General features: G+C 38.9%; 1 protein-coding gene across 1 annotated transcript in view; it reads left to right on the top strand.

Moving 5' to 3' along the window:
• The window catches only part of rnaseh1 (ribonuclease H1), a 35,505-nt gene extending 21,754 nt beyond the window's left edge, over positions 1–13,751 (top strand). The window contains exons 4-8 of the mRNA XM_060821687.1: positions 5,890–5,989; positions 8,647–8,701; positions 8,947–9,031; positions 9,943–10,067; positions 13,000–13,751. Coding sequence (XP_060677670.1) covers positions 5,890–5,989; positions 8,647–8,701; positions 8,947–9,031; positions 9,943–10,067; positions 13,000–13,086 — 452 coding nt within the window. The 3' untranslated portion in view covers positions 13,087–13,751. The remainder of the gene's footprint in view (positions 1–5,889; positions 5,990–8,646; positions 8,702–8,946; positions 9,032–9,942; positions 10,068–12,999) is intronic.
• The last annotated feature ends 5,458 nt before the right edge of the window (positions 13,752–19,209 follow it).

Below are 19,209 nucleotides of genomic sequence, written 5' to 3'. Positions count from 1 at the left end.
GTCAAAGGGATTTAAACATTCAGTACTCCCTGCGCTACCCAGCGAAGCTGCGTTTTAACCACGAAGGGTCCGTCTATTCCTTTGGATCGCCGGCGAAGGCCAAGGAATTTTTGGACTCTCTCTTAAATGGATTGGAAGAATTAATCCATGTGGTTAATGATGTTGTCCTGCCCCCCTATCCCAGTTTACCCTTTTGTTTCCCCCTTATTTCCTTTATTGTTTAATATCATCTCTTGGGGTGGGGGTAGGGCTTATTTGTTCTGCACTACGCGATTTTCTTGTATATACAGGCTGGGTGGTCTAGTTGATTCAGATGAGGGGGGTGGGGGGGAGCGGTGTTTGCCTTGTCCTACTGTATTTCTTTCTTTTAGAGTGGGGTTGTTTCCCCTTTTTTTATTTTGTTATTATACTTAAAGTCTCAGCAGGTAATAATTAACTTCATAGTTTTATATGTTTTATACATGGTATTAGCATTACTAAATGTATCTAGGTATTGGTGTGGGGGTGGGGGGGTGCGTGGTACAGTACTCACCGTTAACTTTAACTTTAGCTTTATAGTACACTTGAATTTTTCTAATTCATGGGGTGCCTCAGTCGAGGGTGGGGCACTGGTTGCGTGAGGATACAAGCAAGGGGGAAAATCTCCTTTAAAATATGTTTTATATTTTTTTTATTTAGAAATAGTTTTTTTACTATATTGGCGTGAGTGTATTAAAGAATCTTTTTGTGAATTTTCTATGGTGTATGCTTGGGATGTTTTGGATGGGGTTTTTCCTCCCAGGGGGAGGCCTCTCAGACCTGCCTGGACAATTATGGTTAGTCGTTCAATTAAATGGTGCACCTGGAATGTCAAGGGGCGTAATTCGCCAATCAAAAGGAAGAAAATACTACCAAACCTTAAAGAAAGGGGTGATATAGCTTTCTTACAGGAGACATGTTTACTGGATAAAGAATACTTGAAATTACAACGGGGTAGATTTGATCAGGCCTTCTTTTCATCCTTCAGTTCAAAAGTAGGGGAGTAGTCATTCTCATTCGGAAGAATCTCTCTTTCAAAATCTTAAGTCAGATAAAAGATGAATCTGGACGGTACATACGGATTAAAGCCCTTTATAACTGGAGAAGAATATGGGAATTTGAATCTCTACTGTCCCCCCCCCCCCCGTGCATTCTTTCAAATTTATAATGGAAGCTTTCTCCAAACTGATGGCTGTCTGGGCTCATCATGCAATTATAGGGGGAGATTCCAATTCCATTATGGACCTGGAGATAGACCGGATACCCAAGAGTACTGCAGGTATATCCCCCAGATCCAGGCAATTGGCAGATTTGAATAAAGAGCTAGGATTAGTAGATGTATGGTGGTGCCTCCATCTGCAAGTGTCACACTAGAATTGATATGTTTTTTGCCCTCTCGACCTTTTTGAATTCCATATTATCCTGCAAAATAGATAAATTAATAATTTCTGATCATGCTGCAGTGTATATGGAAATCAAGACGAGGAACAACTTTGGCGTATGGATTCTTTCTCGATGAAGAATAGTAAATTCGTAAAATATTTCTCTCATGAGTTCAAAGCTTTTTTGGAAATTAATTCGGGTACGGCTAGTAACCCGTCGGTGATGTAGGAGACCATTAAGGCTTATGCGTGGGGTCTGATCATTTCATAATCGGCGACCCAGAAAAAACTAATGGGAGAACAACAGCGTCTGCTCAAGGCTTGTTTAAAGGCAGCTGAAACAGCGTATATTGATAGGCCCTCTGTTGCTAAATTACAAAGGATTATGGCCCTTAGGACAACTCTGAATACCACGCTTACACAAACAGCAAAGAGGGAAATATTATTTACAAAGCAATGATTATATGAATTTGGCGATAAGCCTGGTAGATACCTAGTGTTTCTCGGAAGGGGGAGAAAAGGCCCCCCAAGCTATCATGTCCATCAGGGAAAGTGCTGGTACTCTGACTCACGATCATAAAAGGATCAACACAATTTTCAGAAAGTTTTACTCCGATTTGTATAAATCGCAGAATTGTGAAGATGGAGTCCTTTTTTTAAAAGCCTGGCTTGTCCGGACTTAACCCCAGAACAGGTGTCGGTCCTGAATGCTCCCCTGACAACCCAGGAAATACTTGATGCAATCAGGCAGCTTCAGAGCGGTAAAGCACCGGGTCCAGATGGATTTCAGGTTGAATTCTACAAAGCGTTTGCAGGAGTACTAGCTGGTCCATTTATGAACATGTACAACTACTCATATCGTCAGGGCTGCCTTCCACCTTCGTCAAGAGAAGCAAATATCTCTCTCATTCTCAAAAAAGGAAAGGACCTAGAAGATTGCTCATCATACAGACCAATATCTTTGCTAAATGTAGATTTTAAAATTCTTTCTAAAACATGAGCATTGAGGCTGGAGAGGGTATTGCCATATATCATAAAAGAGGACCAGACTGGGTTTATCAATGGTCGTAGATCATCTAATAATATTAGAAGAGTTTTGAATGTGATTCAAGTCTGTCATCAGGAAAGAATGTCAGGAATAGTAGTCTTGTTGGACGCGGAGAAGGTATTTGACAGGGTTGAATGGTCATACCTGTTCTATACACTGGAAAGGTTTGGCGTTGGAAAGGTATTTGCTAAATAGGTCTTAACATTGTATAATGACCCCAAAGCAGTCGTGATCACCAATGGCTTAGGCTCGGATAGCTTCGATGTGGGTAGGGGCTGCCGTCAGGGATGTCCTCTCTCTCCGTTACTATTCACGCTAATAATTGAGCCACTAGCGGAAGCTATACAGGCTGACTCTAATATAACGGCCCCGAGGGTTGGCATGGGTAAACATAAAGGGTAATTTTATGCAGACGGTGTTCTTCTTTTTCTTAGTAATCCTTTGATGTCTGTGCCCTGCCTGATCCAAGTTATTAGTTTATTTAGTGCATTCTCAGGCTACAAAATTAAGTTCTCAAAATCAGAGGCCATGTCGATGGGTGGTCTCGCTAGTATGTCCCACTTATTGGACAGATCTCACTTTCCCTTTCGGTGGTCTCTGGAGGGTTTTTTATATTTAGGTATTTTTACCACCCCAGTATTTGGCCAGCTATACAAGGTCAATTTTGTGCATCTACTGGAAAGGATAAGGCAGGACCTTCAATGTTGGAGGGATCTTCCAATTTCTTGGTTAAGTAGAATAGTTCTAATTAAAATGAATGTCTTGCCCCATCTCTTATACCCTATGAGAATGCTCCCGGTGATGCTGCCGAGGCCGGCACTGTGCCAATTATATAGTTGTCTTGGTTCTTTCATCTGGAATCATAGACTGGTCCCTCATTTAAGTTAAAGAAGCTACAGCTTCCACAAGCAAGGGCAGGGCTGGATTTTCCAGACTTTAGGAAGTATCAGCTGAGTTCCCTATTAAGCTACATAGCTGATTGAGTGCAGGTCAGAGGAGGCCCCATCTGGCTGGACATCGAGGCTTCTCAAGTAAAGTGCCCTCTTATTAACCTCTTATTTTTAGACAAGATGAAAGCCATTATGGACCATTGTAAAAACCCTACAGTATTAAACACAATTAAAGTCTGAAAGATAATGCAGCAAAATGAGGGTAATTTACATAAAACCTCCCCTTTTACTCCTATAGTGGGGGCATGGGGTTTTCAATCGGGCCTCTCAGACACCACAGTTAAATCCTGGAGGTCCAGGATTTATCTCCTGTTTAGGAGATCTGTTTGATGAGGGGGTCTTGATATCTTTTGAACAACTACACCAAAAATTTGGACTATCTAATGGAGACCTCTTTCGATACATCCAAATTCCAGATTACATACAGATGAAGACTATGTTATTAGATAGAGAACGTAGAGTGTTGTAGCCAATGGGTTTACCCTCGGTCAGCACTCTCTATCATTTATTACATGAAGTGTCGGAAGACATGGAACGTTTGCTTAGAACATGACATCAGGAGTTGGGGTTGGAAATATCCACAGAAATGTGGGATGACATCTGGGAAAATGCCAGAAAAATTTCCATCTGTAATAGAACCCAGGCCATTCTGTTAAAGATACTCCATAGGACTCCTAGCACCGGAATGATTGGCAGAAGCATCTCCAATGTGTCCCAAATGTAAAATAGAGATGGGCACTCTCACACACTGCTTGTGGACATGTCATAAGATCCGCAAAGACTGGGTCAGAGTAGAAATGCTTTGACAGATTTCTTGGGAGCAGAAATTAGAGTAGATCCAGTATCTCTTCTCCTGGGCTTTTCGCGCTTGCCTTCCCTGGATGTGCACGGTAGGAAATTATTTTCCATTCTCTCCTCTTGTGCAAGGAAAAATATTTTAGTAAACTGGGTCTCTGAGGGCCCTCCAGGACTTTCGAATTGGTATAGGTTGGTCATGGAGTATATTCCCCTTGACTTCCTTACAAATATGATGCACCAAAAAACTGAATTATTCTATAAAATATGGCAGCCCTTTCTGAACTATATAGACACAGATATTTCAGCCATTTTGTCAAGGGCTTTCATCTAGTTGTGATAGCGGTTCTGGCTGGTCCAGGGGCCCTTGGGGGGAGGAATCCCGCATGAATATGGATTTTATTATGACTTGATGTTAATTTGTTCCGAGCATTTACTTCACTATTTAATTACTATGTTATCCTTTTTTTCTCTTGAGTAATGCAAGGTATTTTATTATATGCTCTGGTTAGTCATAGGTTAGATTAGTAGTGAGTTGAGTTTTGTTTTCTCTTTTTTTTAAAATTTTTTTTGGTTAGGTTTTGGTTATTGTTTATTTAATACTTAATTGTATATTAATGTTTGTATTTGTGTGTATTATTTTGTAAGTTTGTACAAGTTAAATTTTCAATAAAAATATCTATCTATTTTTAAAAAAACTTGTACAAGTACACAATCCTTTGTCCGAAACCCTCGGGAGCCAGCTGGTTTTCGGAATAAAAAACAGTTTAATAGTGAAATTTTAATAAATCTTACTGAACAGCAGACACACCTGTGAGTACTACAGGCCCTGAAACTGAATTGACACCTGCCAGTACTGTGCCATGTCTCCAGCATGACGTGGGTTGAGTGGGTGTGAAGTTGGGTTAACTGTTTGCACGCCAAACAACAGCCTCAATGCAAGCTCGAAGAACATCATCTCATTTTGCACTTGGGGATTCCTGATGAAGGGCTTATGCCCGAAACGTCGAATTTCCTGTTCCTTGGATGCTGCCTGACCTGCTGCGCTTTAACCAACAACACATTTTCAGCTCTGATCTCCAGCATCTGCAGACCTCACTTTTTACTACCTATCATGTTAAGACTTGGGTTGCTTTTAGTACAGCCACCCGTTCTTACATACTCCCCGGCCCACAAGTTTATATGGATTGTATTCGTACAATTCACCCATTTTCTCCTACAGATCGGCTGAATAAGTGATAATCAGAGCTTTCTTCTGTCTCTGCCTGCTATCCATTTCTCCTTTATTTACTACCCCTATCGTATCTCTCTCTCTCTGGGCTCCAGCTCCACCTATCCACTCCCCTCTCCCCTTTCCAATACCCGATGAAGAGTCACCAGATGCAAAAGGTTAACTGTACTTTCTTCCCACAAATGCTGCCAGACCTGCCGAGTTTCTCTCTCCAAACTACTCCAACTTGTCTTGAATAATAGAGACAATTAAAATATAACTGTCTCAATGTCTTGTATCAATTTAAAGAAGCAAAGTAATAACCAGGTGCAGTTACATAGTGTGAATTCCTTTGTGAAAAATTCATATTTTTAAAGTGTTCAGCTATGTTTTAGCTGTAAGAATTTGTTGAAGGATCAACCCCTTTCCTCAAATGTCACTTATTGTAAACAAATCCAACAGTTTGTTGGTTTTTTTTTTGATCAGGAGATGCTGTTGCAGTATACACAGATGGCTGTTGTTCAAGTAATGGGAGGAAGAGAGCTCAAGCTGGAATTGGTGTGTACTGGGGACCAGGTCATTCCCTGTAAGTAAAATAATTTATTTTCAATTTGGAAACTCCTGTGAGAAATTAACAACAACAATTGTAATTGTAATGATTTTTAAGTGAATGTTTGTTTGATTTTTACTGTTCTTAATATTGTTTTTCTACTGAGCTATTTTTGCATTTTGTAGACTCTCCACTCTAACCAATTTTAAATGGATATTTGTTTTCCTATATTTCCAGAATCTGTAATATTTTTATTCAAGTTTTAAATGGATGTGAGATCTCCTGGGATAATAGTTATAGTCACTTTGCTTTATCTGTGGTGGCTGACTTTAATTGTTAGATGCTTTCAGTGCTGATGCATTATTGGGATATGTGTAACAACAATGACAGAAACGCAATATAAATTTTCCCGTGTTAATCAGCCACTGATTATTCTCATTCTCTTCCCAAATGTTCCAAATCCAGAGGACTGCCTGCAGACTGGCTTCCCCTTTAGCAGCCAGATTCCAGGAATTCTCCAAGAAAGCAAGTTCTACATTCTGTCCCTAAAGTGATACTGGAACCAGAAATTACCCCAGTCTCATACTCCAAGGCAACCCCCAGAACCTCTGTTAAACCCCACCACCTCCCACTTCTCACTGGTATATACCTTGTAACTAAGTAATAAAATCCATTAACTTAACCGAAAAAAAGGAATTTACGTTATTAAAATATCACCGACTTAAGGGTTTTCAGTGAAAGTAGCCAATTCATGAAATTCAATTCTAAAGCTTGTGCTTTTTAAAACAAATACTGAAGTCTGTGCAATGAAAACAGCATTCACTTTGGTCGTTATAGGACAGTAACTGCGTGTGATGGAATCGAAGGTTTGAGAGCGTGTATATTTTTGGGGCGACAGCTAATTTAGAAGGGAAATTGACCCTTCCAATTCATGAAAAAACAAAGGCTGAAATTGAGTTTGGCAACTAAACGTCAAGGTAATTTGGAACTGGTTGAAACCATATGTTTTTTTTTAAAAATCGAGCTCTGACGCAGTACAGGCAGGCTGAAGAAGATAGAGGATAGATCCAGAATTTAAGAATAGGTAAACAGACAGTTGTCCTACCTGTTTCTATTATTTGAAGATTTGTGGATTTATGTAATCCAGGCCTTTGTCGTCAGAAATGAGGAGATTCTACAGTCTTGCTGAAGGGACTACTGAACCAATTTGCAAGACATGCACGTGGATAAACTCCCATGTCTGTAAAAAGCTTAGTTTGTCAATTAATGTCAGGAACAAACATGTCTTGGTTCAGGACATTGCTATGTGTTAATGCTGAATTGTGACTCTGAAGTTGTTAATTTAACATACCTAGACACATGACCACAGCAGTCTTTTACGTGATGGTGAAATCAGTACGTTCTGACTCAGCTTGGGGATAATCCATTTTCCATTCTTTACAAGCTAAGAATGACCAGTTGAGAAATTGAGACCCCTGCATGCTTGTATTGATTAGTGAGACATTTACAAAATATGCTCAGCAGGAGAAAAGACTGAACACTTTACCCTTGTTGGTTCGGATGTCTCCTCGTCAATGCCTTGGAGATAACAACTTAGTGTTCTGAAGCATCTTTCTACACAAATTGCTGACCACTTTTAATGAATGTGTAACAGCATTTTCTCAAAAGACCTGTGTAGTGAACTGACCACTGGCTGATAACCTGCTGAATGTCCCTATCTGTGCTGCAAGAAAGCCAAAAGCGAGACATGAAGAGGGTGTACACTTGTCTTCTAGTTGCTAAAATTTGATGGCTGTCACCTTCCAGAGATTGACTGACTGTTTGGGAGGGCATTGGAAGAGGCAAGAAAAAAGTATAAACTCAGCTGGCTGAGCTTATGACTCGCTGACAATAGGCCAGCAATTTGGGCAACTTCTCAGCTTACTGTCTTCACTGGAGTGGGGCTCCTGAGCCACACTAGTTAATGTTTCATACAGTTCACTCCCATGGAGGATTGTCAAGGGATATCTTACAATAATTGGTGGGCTGCTTTTGCACACCTTTGTGGCTGATGCCTTGAAAATGTAGGATAGTTGAGGGAAGCAGGAAAAAATAACTTGAGCAATATCTTCCCTAAGCTCAAGATTCACCGTGTTGTCTCTTCCGAATGCAAAGCTAAGTAATGATCTGCAATGACTCATTTCAATTTTCAAAATCTTGTGACAAATGAGCCATTTCTTGCAACACTCATACCTACTCTTGAATGTAATTGAGATCAGGAGTTTGGTATTGTAGAACATTACAGCACAGTACAGGCCCTTCGGCCTTCGATGTTGCAGCAACCTGTGAAACTAATTTGAAGCCCAGCTAACTTACACTATTCCGTTATCATCCATATATTTATTCAATGACCACTTAAAGTTGATGAGTCTACTACTGTTGCAGGCTGGGCATTCCAAGTCCTTACTGAGTAAAGATACTACCTCTGACATTTGTCCTATATTTATCACCCCTTAATTTAAAGCTATGTCCTCTCATGCTAGCCATCACCATCTGAGAAAAGAGGCTCTCACTGTCCACCCGATCTAACCCTCAGATTATCTTGTGTGCCTATTTTAAAAAACCTCTTAACCTTCTTCTCTCTAACTAAAATTGTGTGGATTTATTATCTTTATATTGCCCTTTCTACTGTTAATTTTTATTTATTATCTCAGAAACCTTAGTGAAAGACTTGCAGGAAGACAGACCAACCAAAGGGCAGAAATAGTTGTAAGTATTCTGTATTGAAAAAAGTAGCTAAAATGTTACCAAATCCTATCTGTACACAAAGCAGTGCACAAGTGATTGCATCTGTTCTGGTTTAATAAGAAATGATGTTGGTGACATCACTTTACTGTCATAACCATGACATGCCAACAAGATTTGTGAAAGCTGCACTGCTATCAAACATTACTTACTTTACTGACCATTGTTGAGCAAAGTTACTGAAATTGCTTTTTTTTCTTCTTCATTAGGCAGCTTGTCGAGCAATTGAGCAGGCCAAAGAACTCAATATTGAAAAGCTCGTTATTTTTACAGACAGCATGTTTACAATTAATGGTAAGTGGCTGTAATCTGTGGAGCAATAGATATAGTGAATGCTCGAGAAACTCTGCTCTGACAGCACCTATGGAGAAAGAAAGTGTTAATGTTTTGAGTCAGGTAGAAGAGTCAAATTATCCTGTCTGCCTGTGCCAGGACTTTGTGTACTGGTACATGACCGAGAGCTAGAGCAAATATATAGCTTATAGTATTATTGGTGACATAACACTTTTCATTACACTGGTTATCATGATACAAGCTTGCCAGCCAAACTTGCACAGACTCTTCCACTGACCTCTTCAACAAACAGTCTCCACTTTAATGAAAAATGACACTAAATGCGTGGAAACAGCATTATCCATCTCCAAGTAGTATCCAATTCTGTTCCAGACATGATTTGGAATGGGTGGTGGAGGAGAGGAAGGAAACCAAGTCAGTATCTGCTTCTGATGACTATTTAGTGATTTTTGCTAAATGTACCTTTTGTAGACAATCGGCACAATGTCATTGTCATCATTTAAACTTTTAATCCCAGATTCTTTAAAAATTGAATTCAGATTCCATCATCTGCCATGGTGGGATTTAAACCTAATTCTCCACAATATTACCTGGGTCTCTGGATTAATAGATAGTCTAATGTTAATACCACTAAGCCATTCCTTCTCCCTAAACCTACAAGGGAAAAGTACTAAACTTACTGCTTATGTGACCTTGGTGAACTCTATCTCTCCCAGATAATAAATGTTATCAGTGGATCAAATTATGTTAACTTTTTAATCCTTAGTGCTGTTTCAATCCATCTGTCTACTGTGTTATCTACATTGCAGTTGCAGCAGTAACCACAATTAAAGCACTTCATTAGCTTTTGGTGAATATTTTGATGTCTTGCGCTTGTGAATGAAATGCAAGTTTGTCCTTCTTTCCAACAGGTATCACCAAGTGGATCAAATCTTGGAAGTGTAAAGGCTGGAAGCTTAGTACTGGAGGATCAGTAATCAACAAAGAAGACTTTGAAAGACTTGACAAATTAACCTCTGGTATAAATATTGAATGGGTATGCAACTTTTTTTATTTACAATCAGTCATAGATGTACAGTATGGAAACACCTTTTAGGGCAACTCATCCATGCCGACTAGAAATCCTAGTTAATCTAGCCCCATTTGCGAGTATTTGGCCTATATCCTTCTATGCCCTTCCTATTTATGTACTCTTCTAATTGCCTTTTAAATGTGGTAAGTGCAGGAGGGGACAGATCTTTAAATTGAGGGGTGATAGATATAGGACAGATGTCAGAGGTAGGTTCTTTACTCAGTAGTAAGGGCATCCACCATTTTCTCTGGCAGCTCATTCCAAAATTATACCACCCTCTGCGTGAAAAAGTTCCCCTTTAGATCTCTTTTTAAATCTTTCCCCTGTCACCTTAAACTTAGGCCTTATTAGTTTTGGACTGTTCTCCCCTTGAGAAAAGATCTTGACTCTTCACCCTCTCCATGCCTCTCAGCTTCATAAACTTGTATAAGGTCACCCCTCGGCCTCTGACACTCCAGGGAAAATAACCCCAACCTATAACTCAGGCTGGGAATGTCCAAAAATCTCTTGGAAATCAGCTGTTGAGCCACTAACAGAAATTGCAGCCAAGAATTTCATGCAAGGTTTATGAAAATGCTTTTATTTGGCTGCTGGGTAGTTACCCATGTTACTGCACAGCAAAAAAAGAAAAACAGTAAACAAAAAAAACACGAATGCTGGAAATCAGAAACAAAATTATAAATTGCTGGAAAAGCTCAGTTCTGGCAGCATTTGTGGAGAGAATGTTAACTCTGATTTCTCTCCACAGTTGCTGCCAGACCTGCTGAGCATTTTCAGAAAAGAAAATGACTCTTTGCTCATTACCACACATTGACTCCCATGTGTCGCTGTCTTTTTGTTGCTTGCTCTTCTCTCTGACTTGCATTTCAATTCATTTCAGCACCTGCTTTTGTATCATCTTTGTTGTCAACATGTTTGTGTTTTTTTTTTGTTTCTTGTTTTACATGTCTTTCCGTCAGTTTTCACATGTGAAAACAGAGCAGTTGCGTAAGCACTTGACCTCTAGTTGAAGAATTAAGAATAAGGAAAGACCGTTTGTATATGAAGTTTTTATGTTGCAATTCTTGGTGTTCTTCTTGTCTGGGAGAAAACAAGGAATTCTGGGAGTGAATAAAGGAGAGGTGAACTTGCAGGCACAACTTGTAGTTTAAAAATATTTTTATTTAAATGTGTTGCTCTTACTTATTATAATCTGTGTTGGAACTTAATCTACCTGCTAATAGAGTGTTAGAGGTAGTTATACATTTCAACCTGCTTGCTGCTATTTGGTCAAAATCAGGGGTTTGAAGCAACGTTTCTTTTTAACATTTAGTTGCTGAGCATGGCTTAAGTACATGGTCCCTTTTTAAACTTTGCTGTGCAGCCTTTTTCATATAACTTTATGGTAGCCTTTGGGAGGGGTGGCAGCTAAATATAGACCAGCCTTTTGATGTATAAACACTGATTAAGTGCTTAACGCATGAAAGGTTCGTGATAAATTTTGTCACATAGCACACAAATAAAATATCAGCAGGTCTGGCATCTGTGGAGAAAGAAAGAGTTAACGTTTCAAGTCTAATATGACCTTTCTTTTAGAATTGAACCCCACACTCTGGTTTCCAGCAACTGCAATATATTGCTTTTTATTAAACAAAATATTAGACTGGGCAGACAACTGTTTGAGTAAAAATTGTACTGCATTTATTGTTGAAAGCTGTTAATGTTCTAAGAGAAATTTTGAATACTCAGTGATCAAGTAAAAGAACTACAATTGAATATTTTGTTGGTTTTTAAACAAAACTAAATTATACTATACAAGTTTCCTTGCTTAGAGCTCAAATTGTATTCCTGAAAATCATGATTTTAAACAAAAAGACTTCAGGTGAAGCACTGATTCACATAGGAAGTAATGTTAAAATGGCCTGTCTTAGCAGATAATAAAATTCAAATTTTATACTGTACTATCTGTACTTTTAAATGTCTGAATGCCTACATTAGTAAAAATGTTAGAATAATATTTTTTCGCACATAGACACAACCTACAGCTCTCAAATTCACTTCAGATTCAAGATTTTTTTGCACATCTTTCCACTGAGTGACCCTGTAAACTTGGTAACAATTGTGGGCTTCTCCGCTCAAGAATGGGCTTCACTCAAGTTTTTGCCGAGTTTTTAAAAATGAGGAACATCCCTGGTTACTAAAGGCCTTCTACGCTCACTGCCTTGTATAGACCCTTACTGTTTTTTTGCCAGTCCACTCCCACAGCTTCTGCATAGCTACCAGGTCTCAACTGATTTCACAGTTCCTTTGATATTTTTCTGTATGCCTGCTCTTAGCTAACAGCAGACTGCCATATTCAGGGAGAAACGTCCAGCTAAATGAAAACTAAAGAACTGAATTAATTTCCAGAACCCTCTTTCATGGCTGTTAGATGTCCTCAAAAAGAAATAGAAACAGTTTAATTTTTTACCCTCAACATGACTCTTTGATTCTGTGACCCTAAAGAATAACTTATTTATATAATGGACATGATCGTCCTCTCTCATGTCGGAATAATCAAGATGTTATCATGTTTATCAACGAGTTTTAGTTTATTTCATTTAAATAACATCATAATCCTATTTCTGAGATAAGTGTTGATCTTGTAGCCTAAATATGGGTCACCCATCGTTCAATATTTTTACACTTTTAACACTGAACTTGTTACCATTTAACTGTCACCTAGGCTTGCTTGATTTTAAATAACATTAGGATTGTTACCAATTTTCCATCAGTTTTCAATTATGTATTATTTTTCCTTTTAATCTTTTATTTAAATCCAACTCCCAAACTGATTTTGTAAAGCATATAAATTATGAAACTAGATATTAATAGCAGTGAGTGTCTAAATGTAGTATGTTTTCCTTTTGCTTTGCAGATGCATGTCCCTGGTCATGCTGGTTTCCCAGGAAATGAAGCAGCAGACAGTCTAGCTAAGGAAGGAGCTTCCAAGCCCCTAAGCTGATAAACATTGTCAAACACTTTGCAATTTATGGATGCAAATCTGAAATATATGTAAATTACTTATTTTTTTGTAAAGCCTCCTTTTTCAGTCACTCCAACAATGCTCTTTATTACCAACTGCAGGCAACAGCTTGTTTCATTGTCAATAATATCACTGAAAAAATCATATTTCACAATGGGCTGGTTTCCTAGCCATTTTAATTCAAAATTGTAGCTAGCAAATACTTAAATAAACAACATTATTTTAGAAATTCGTCATTTTGGGAAAGTATCTATGGCTGAATAGGTTTGGCTAAGCTTTCTAACTTTGCAGCCTGAGAAACTGTAAGGGATTATGCCTTTTCCTTCATTAACACAGTGCAGCATGTTGGTATTTGCACCTCACTGTTACAGTACATCAAACTGTGGTGTGTTTTCAACCTAGGGCATGTCGGTCACTTGTATTTTGTTAAACAAGTGTTTGTACAGTGTTGATATGCAGAATTTGCCTCATTTGGCTGTGTGTAAGAGGTTCTGATCTAAATTTTATTTTTTTTTCTGCAATGTTTAAATACACAATTTTTTTGATCCCTGTTTTGAGGTTTTTTCTTTTGTCTAATCATCTTTATTGCTTTCTATTTGTAAGTTTTGTATTTTGTCATGGTAATGCTTTTGCACGTGAGTCCCTTCACACACAAGATTGATTCATCTTTTGATCTTTATAAATATAGAAATTAATTAATTGTTTTAGAATTAACTTGTTTTGTATATAGGGCTGGTTTTCAGTTTGTAAAGCTAAAATCATAAGAAATAAATCTTTATTTTGTAGATTGGCTTTTGCTTTTTGTTCAAAAACTATTGCAATGACATTTATGTAATTCTCATTCCAATTTATTCTCCATACAAGAATACTTATGAAAGTTCTCTGAAAAATGCTTGCCTTCCTGAGCATCTACAATCCAGGCCTAACTTACAAAACATATAATGAACATATCAGGATACTTTGGGCATCTATGTAACAGTGTGGGAAAAACAATCTGGCATGTCATGTTCACAAAAAGCAGGACAAAAGCACCCTGGCCAATTACTGTCCCATCAGGCCCTTCTTCAGCAGCAAAGTGATTGAAGGTGTCATTAAGTGCTTCCTGATAGGACCCGCACAGAAATAACCTCACTAATCCATAGTTTGGGTAACTTGAAATAAAGGCAGATTTTGGTTCAGATTGGCATAAGGACCTCTGGCAAAACTTGAACCAACAGAGAGAGAGAGAGTCCCCATTGGTTGGTTGAGTCATAACTAGAACAGAAGAAGATAGTTATGGTTGCTGAGAGGCTAATCCATTCTTTCCTGAGATATTGCTGTAGCAGTTTCTTGAGGTGGTGTCAACCGTTGAGTCAATGACCTTCCTTCATTATAAAGTAAAAGTGGAATGTTTACTAATGACTGCACAATATTCAGTACCTCTACAGATGGTTTGGGATTTAAGCTAGTCTGATTTTCCTGCTCTTTTCCTGTCAATGCAAATGTTTATTTTAGATGCTTCTCCAATTCCCCCTTCAAATTCACGATCTGAATTTGTCTCTAGCATCTTGGGCAATGCAGTTCAGACATTAATCAATTACTGTTCAATGAAAAAAAGTATCCCTTAAAATATTTGATTTTTTGTTACTTCCTTTAGATCTGTCTCCTCTGGATCTTGAATCTTCCAACGATGGGAATAGTTTCCATTTATTCTGTCTAGAGATTTTTTTTAAAAACCTACATCCAATCTCTTTTGCAGCAAGATCACCATTGGTGACATGCTTATCAATGGGAACCAAATAAATAAAACCCATCCAGTGCTATAAACAAGCAGATAGCCCAGTGGCTGACAGAACTTATGATATTCAGGACCCCAAATGATGATGATCTCAAATTTTAGAAAGTACGGTGTCCATTCTGTCATTGAATTTCTTCTGGCAGTTCTTAGAACGGTGCAGTTTACTGAATTAGCTGAAGCAAACAACAGTCACTTTGGGCACAAGTTCAGATATTGCTTCTGTAATACTGAAACTGAAAGCCAAAACCATGCCAGGATTAGTGAAAGCAAGAAAGGCAGAATAATACCCATTCATATCTGCTAAAGTCCTCAAACAGGAGATTGCAAAAACAAGAACCAGCATGAGAATTCTTTTTAAAAAATGAAGTGCAATTAAAAGCAGGAAAATAAAAACTCTGCTGGTATGTCCTAAAATAGCACAAGTTTCAATACAAGAAAGTGAATGGAGACCAATAATTAACCTTACAACTGTATAAAATAACAACGGAACCCATCTAGTCAAAATTTTGACACTACAATAAACAGGCTGAGCAGCTTACTCCTGCTCCTCTTGAGCCTGCCCTGCCATTCAATTGGATCATTGTTAATCAAATATTCCTCAGGTTCCTGTTCTTTCCCCAAAACCCTTGATACCCTGACTGATCAGAATCTATCTGTCCCAGCCTTAAATACACAAATACTCTGTGGCAAAGAATTCTAAAGACAACGTGGAAGAAATTCTTCTGTATCTCTGTCTTAATCTGGTGCCTTTTTATTCTGAAACTGCCCTCTGGTCCTTGACTCTTCCCATGAGGGGGAAACATCCTCTCAGCTTTTACCCTGTCAAGCCCCTTAAGAATCCTATATGTTTCAATGAGATCACTTCTCATTTTTCTAAACTCTAGTGAGTGGAGTCCCAACCTGTTTAGCCTTTGGTCGTAAGACAATCTCTCCACACCTCTGAATTACCTCCAATGAAGTGATCCCTTACTGCAATAAGGGAACTAAAATTGCCCACAATCCTCCAGATGTAGTCTCATCAGCATCTTGTACAGTTCTAGTAAGACTTCCCTACTCTTACTCCAATCCTCTCGTAATAAAGGCCAATATTCCATCAGTCTTCCTGATTACCTGCTGCATTTGTCTGTTACTTTCAGGAAAGGAGTTCCATGTTTTTTTTCCCAGCAACAGTTGTGCTGTTGAGTTGCTGCAGTGCATCTTGTATACTATACAGTAAATTGAAGAAACATCTGACAGTAGTTGGATATCGAGAAGTATCCATTAGTGAAGAAAGGTTGTTGTGGTGCTGTAGTAATGTTCCTACCTCTGGGCTAGGAGACTAGATCCAAGTCTCACCTTCTCCAATGGTGTGTAATAACATCTCTGAACAGGTTGAGTAAAATTAATGTCCTCTAGTGAAGCTGTAGTAGTATCCCTTCCTTTGAGCCAGGAGGTCTGTGTTCAATTCCTACCTACTCCAGAGCTGTGTCATGACATGCCTGTTCTGCAACAATGTTCTGAACTTGATATAATTCGCCTCTTATATCTAGCATAACTGAAGATGACTGTAGTTGTAAGTTATTTTCTAATCAACTTGTTTGGAGATGTTATTACACATCTCTGGAGGAGGTGGGATATGGATCCAGACCATCTGGCTCTGAAGTGGGGACAACAGCCCTTATGCTAGATGTGATACCAACCCCAGAGAGTCATCCCACATGATTCCCTTTGACTTCAATTTTGGCACAAGGAGCAGAAGTAGTTACTTAGACCTCCAGCATACCTCCTTATTCAAAAAAATTATGGCTGATATAATTATTGCATCTTTCTGCGTGCCATCAAAAGTCTTTCACTGCCTTGCATATCAAGATCCTGCCTCAGGCGACTGACTGTGTGGAGTTTGCACATTCTCTCAGTGTCTGTGTGGGTTTCCTCCGGGTGCTCCGGTTTCCTCCCACAGTCACAAAGATGTGCAGGTCAGGTGAATTGGTTGTGCTAAATTGCCTGTAGTGTTAGGTGAAGGGGTAAGTGTAGGGGTATGGGTGCGTTGCGGGTCGGTGTGGACTTGTTGGGCCGAAGGGCCTGTTTCCACACTGGGTAATCTAATCTAATCTAAAAATTTAGCCAGCCCTGCCTTAAAAATATTCAATAGTCTGTTTCCACTACCTTTTGAGGAACAATATTCCAAAGGCTCTCAAATTTCTGAGAAAAGATTTCTCCAGACCTGTGTCTTAAATGGGTGACTCTACATCTTGAGTGACTCCTGGATTCTTTTCCATATCCACGCTATCAAGATCTCTCAGGATTCCATGTTTTTCAATCAAGTTGCCTCTCGCTCTTGTAAACTCCAACAGCCTAGCGAGTTTTGAGAATATTTGAAGCTCAGGTTGAGGTTTTGGATGTAGGTTTGCTCGAGGAGCTGAAAGGTTCATTTCCAGATGTTTCATTACCTTACTAGGTAACATCTTCAGTGGGCCTCATGCAAAGCAATGCTGAAAATTTCTGCTTTCTATTTATATGTTTGGGTTTCCTTGGGTAGGTGATGTCATTTCCTGTGATGTTATTTCCTGTGGTGAAGTCACTTTCTGTTCCTTTCCTCAGGGGGTGGCAGATGGGATCTAACTCAATGTGATTTTTTATAAGAGTTCTGGTTGGGATGCCATGCTTCTAGGAATTCTCGTGCTTGTCTTTGTTTGGCTTGTCCTAGGATGGATGTGCTGTCCCAGTCGAAGTGGTGTCATTCCTCATTGGTATGTGAGGATACTAGTGAGAGAGGGTCATGTCTTTTTGTGGCTAGTTGGTGTTCATGACCCTCTCTCACTAGTATCCTCACATACGGATGAGGAATGACACCACTTCGACTGGGACAACACATCCATCCTAGGACAAGCCAAACAAAGACACACATGAGAATTCCTAGAAGCATGGTATTCCAACCGGAACTCTATCAACAAGCACATCGAGTTAGACCCCATCTACTACCCCCTGAGGAAAGGAACAGAAAGTGACTTCACAGGAAATAACATCACAGTAAATGACATCACCGACCCAAAGATACCCAAACATATAAATAGAAAGCAGAAATTTTCAGCATTGCTTTGCATGAGGCCCACTGAAGATGTTATCTAGTAAGGTAATGAAACATCTGGAAATGAACCTTTCAGCTCAGTGAGCAAACATACATCCAGATATAAGCCTAGCCTCCCCAACAAGCTGCCTATTCCATGTATTAATGTATTAAGCCTCTGAACAACTTCCAATACGTTTACATCCTTCCTTAAATAAGGAGACCAATTCTGTTCACAGTTCTCCAGTTGTGGTCCCATCAATGCCGTGTATAACTGAAGCATAACCATCTCATTTTTCTAATAAATTCCCTTGCTATACATTATCACATTCCATTTACTTTCCTAATTACTTGCTGAGTTTCCATATAAACAATTTGCAATTTGTGTGCTAGACCATCCACATCACTCTGTATCTCTGAGCTCTGTAATTTGTCACCATTTAGATAATACTTCTTTAAGCATCCTGCCAAAACAGACAATTTTACAATTCCCACATTGTATTCCATTTGCCCACTCACCTAACCTATCTACATTCCTTTGTACAAATAAAACAAAGAACTGCAGATGCTGGTGATCTGAAACAAAAACAGAAATTGCTGGTGAAACTCTGCTTTTTTCCTCCACAGATGTTTCTCAACCTGCTGAGTTACGTCAGCAATTTCTGTTTTTGTGCTATATTCCTTTGTCACCTCTTAACGTTCTTTTATAAACTTACTTTCCTACTTATTGCATACAGGCAGTGCCCATCTACAAATATCCAACTTATGAACACTCATACTTACAAATGAGGTCCCATACAGAGGGGTATTAATATTAATTTTAAAGATCCAAAAGGCTCTTAATCAAAAACAACTACTTTATAATGTCCTGTTTTGTGTTTCAAATTGCCCACAAATTAACTTGTGAACATACTCAAGAACAGAACCTGCTCACAACGCAGGGACTGCGTGTATTCAGCAAATTTAGCAACCATACGGTTGGTTCCTTCATGCGAGTCATTTATATAAATTGTAAACAGTTGAGATCCTGGCCCTGATGCATGTGATATGCCACTCATTACATCTTGCCAACAAGAAAGTAACCCATTTGTACCTATTCTCTGTTATTAGCCAATCTTCTATCCATGCTAATACCTCACCCTTTACATAATGAGCTTTCCAAATAAACTTTGAAGTGGCACACTATGAAGTACCTTCTAGAAATCTAAGTACAGTACTTAGATTTGTCTCCCTTTATCCACAGTTTATGTTATATCCTCAAAGAACTCCAATAAATTAG

The sequence above is a fragment of the Hemiscyllium ocellatum genome, chromosome 3 (genome assembly GCF_020745735.1).
Source record: "Hemiscyllium ocellatum isolate sHemOce1 chromosome 3, sHemOce1.pat.X.cur, whole genome shotgun sequence".
Taxonomy (NCBI): Eukaryota; Metazoa; Chordata; class Chondrichthyes; order Orectolobiformes; family Hemiscylliidae; genus Hemiscyllium; species Hemiscyllium ocellatum.
This window is presented reverse-complemented; position numbering and strand designations above follow the sequence as displayed.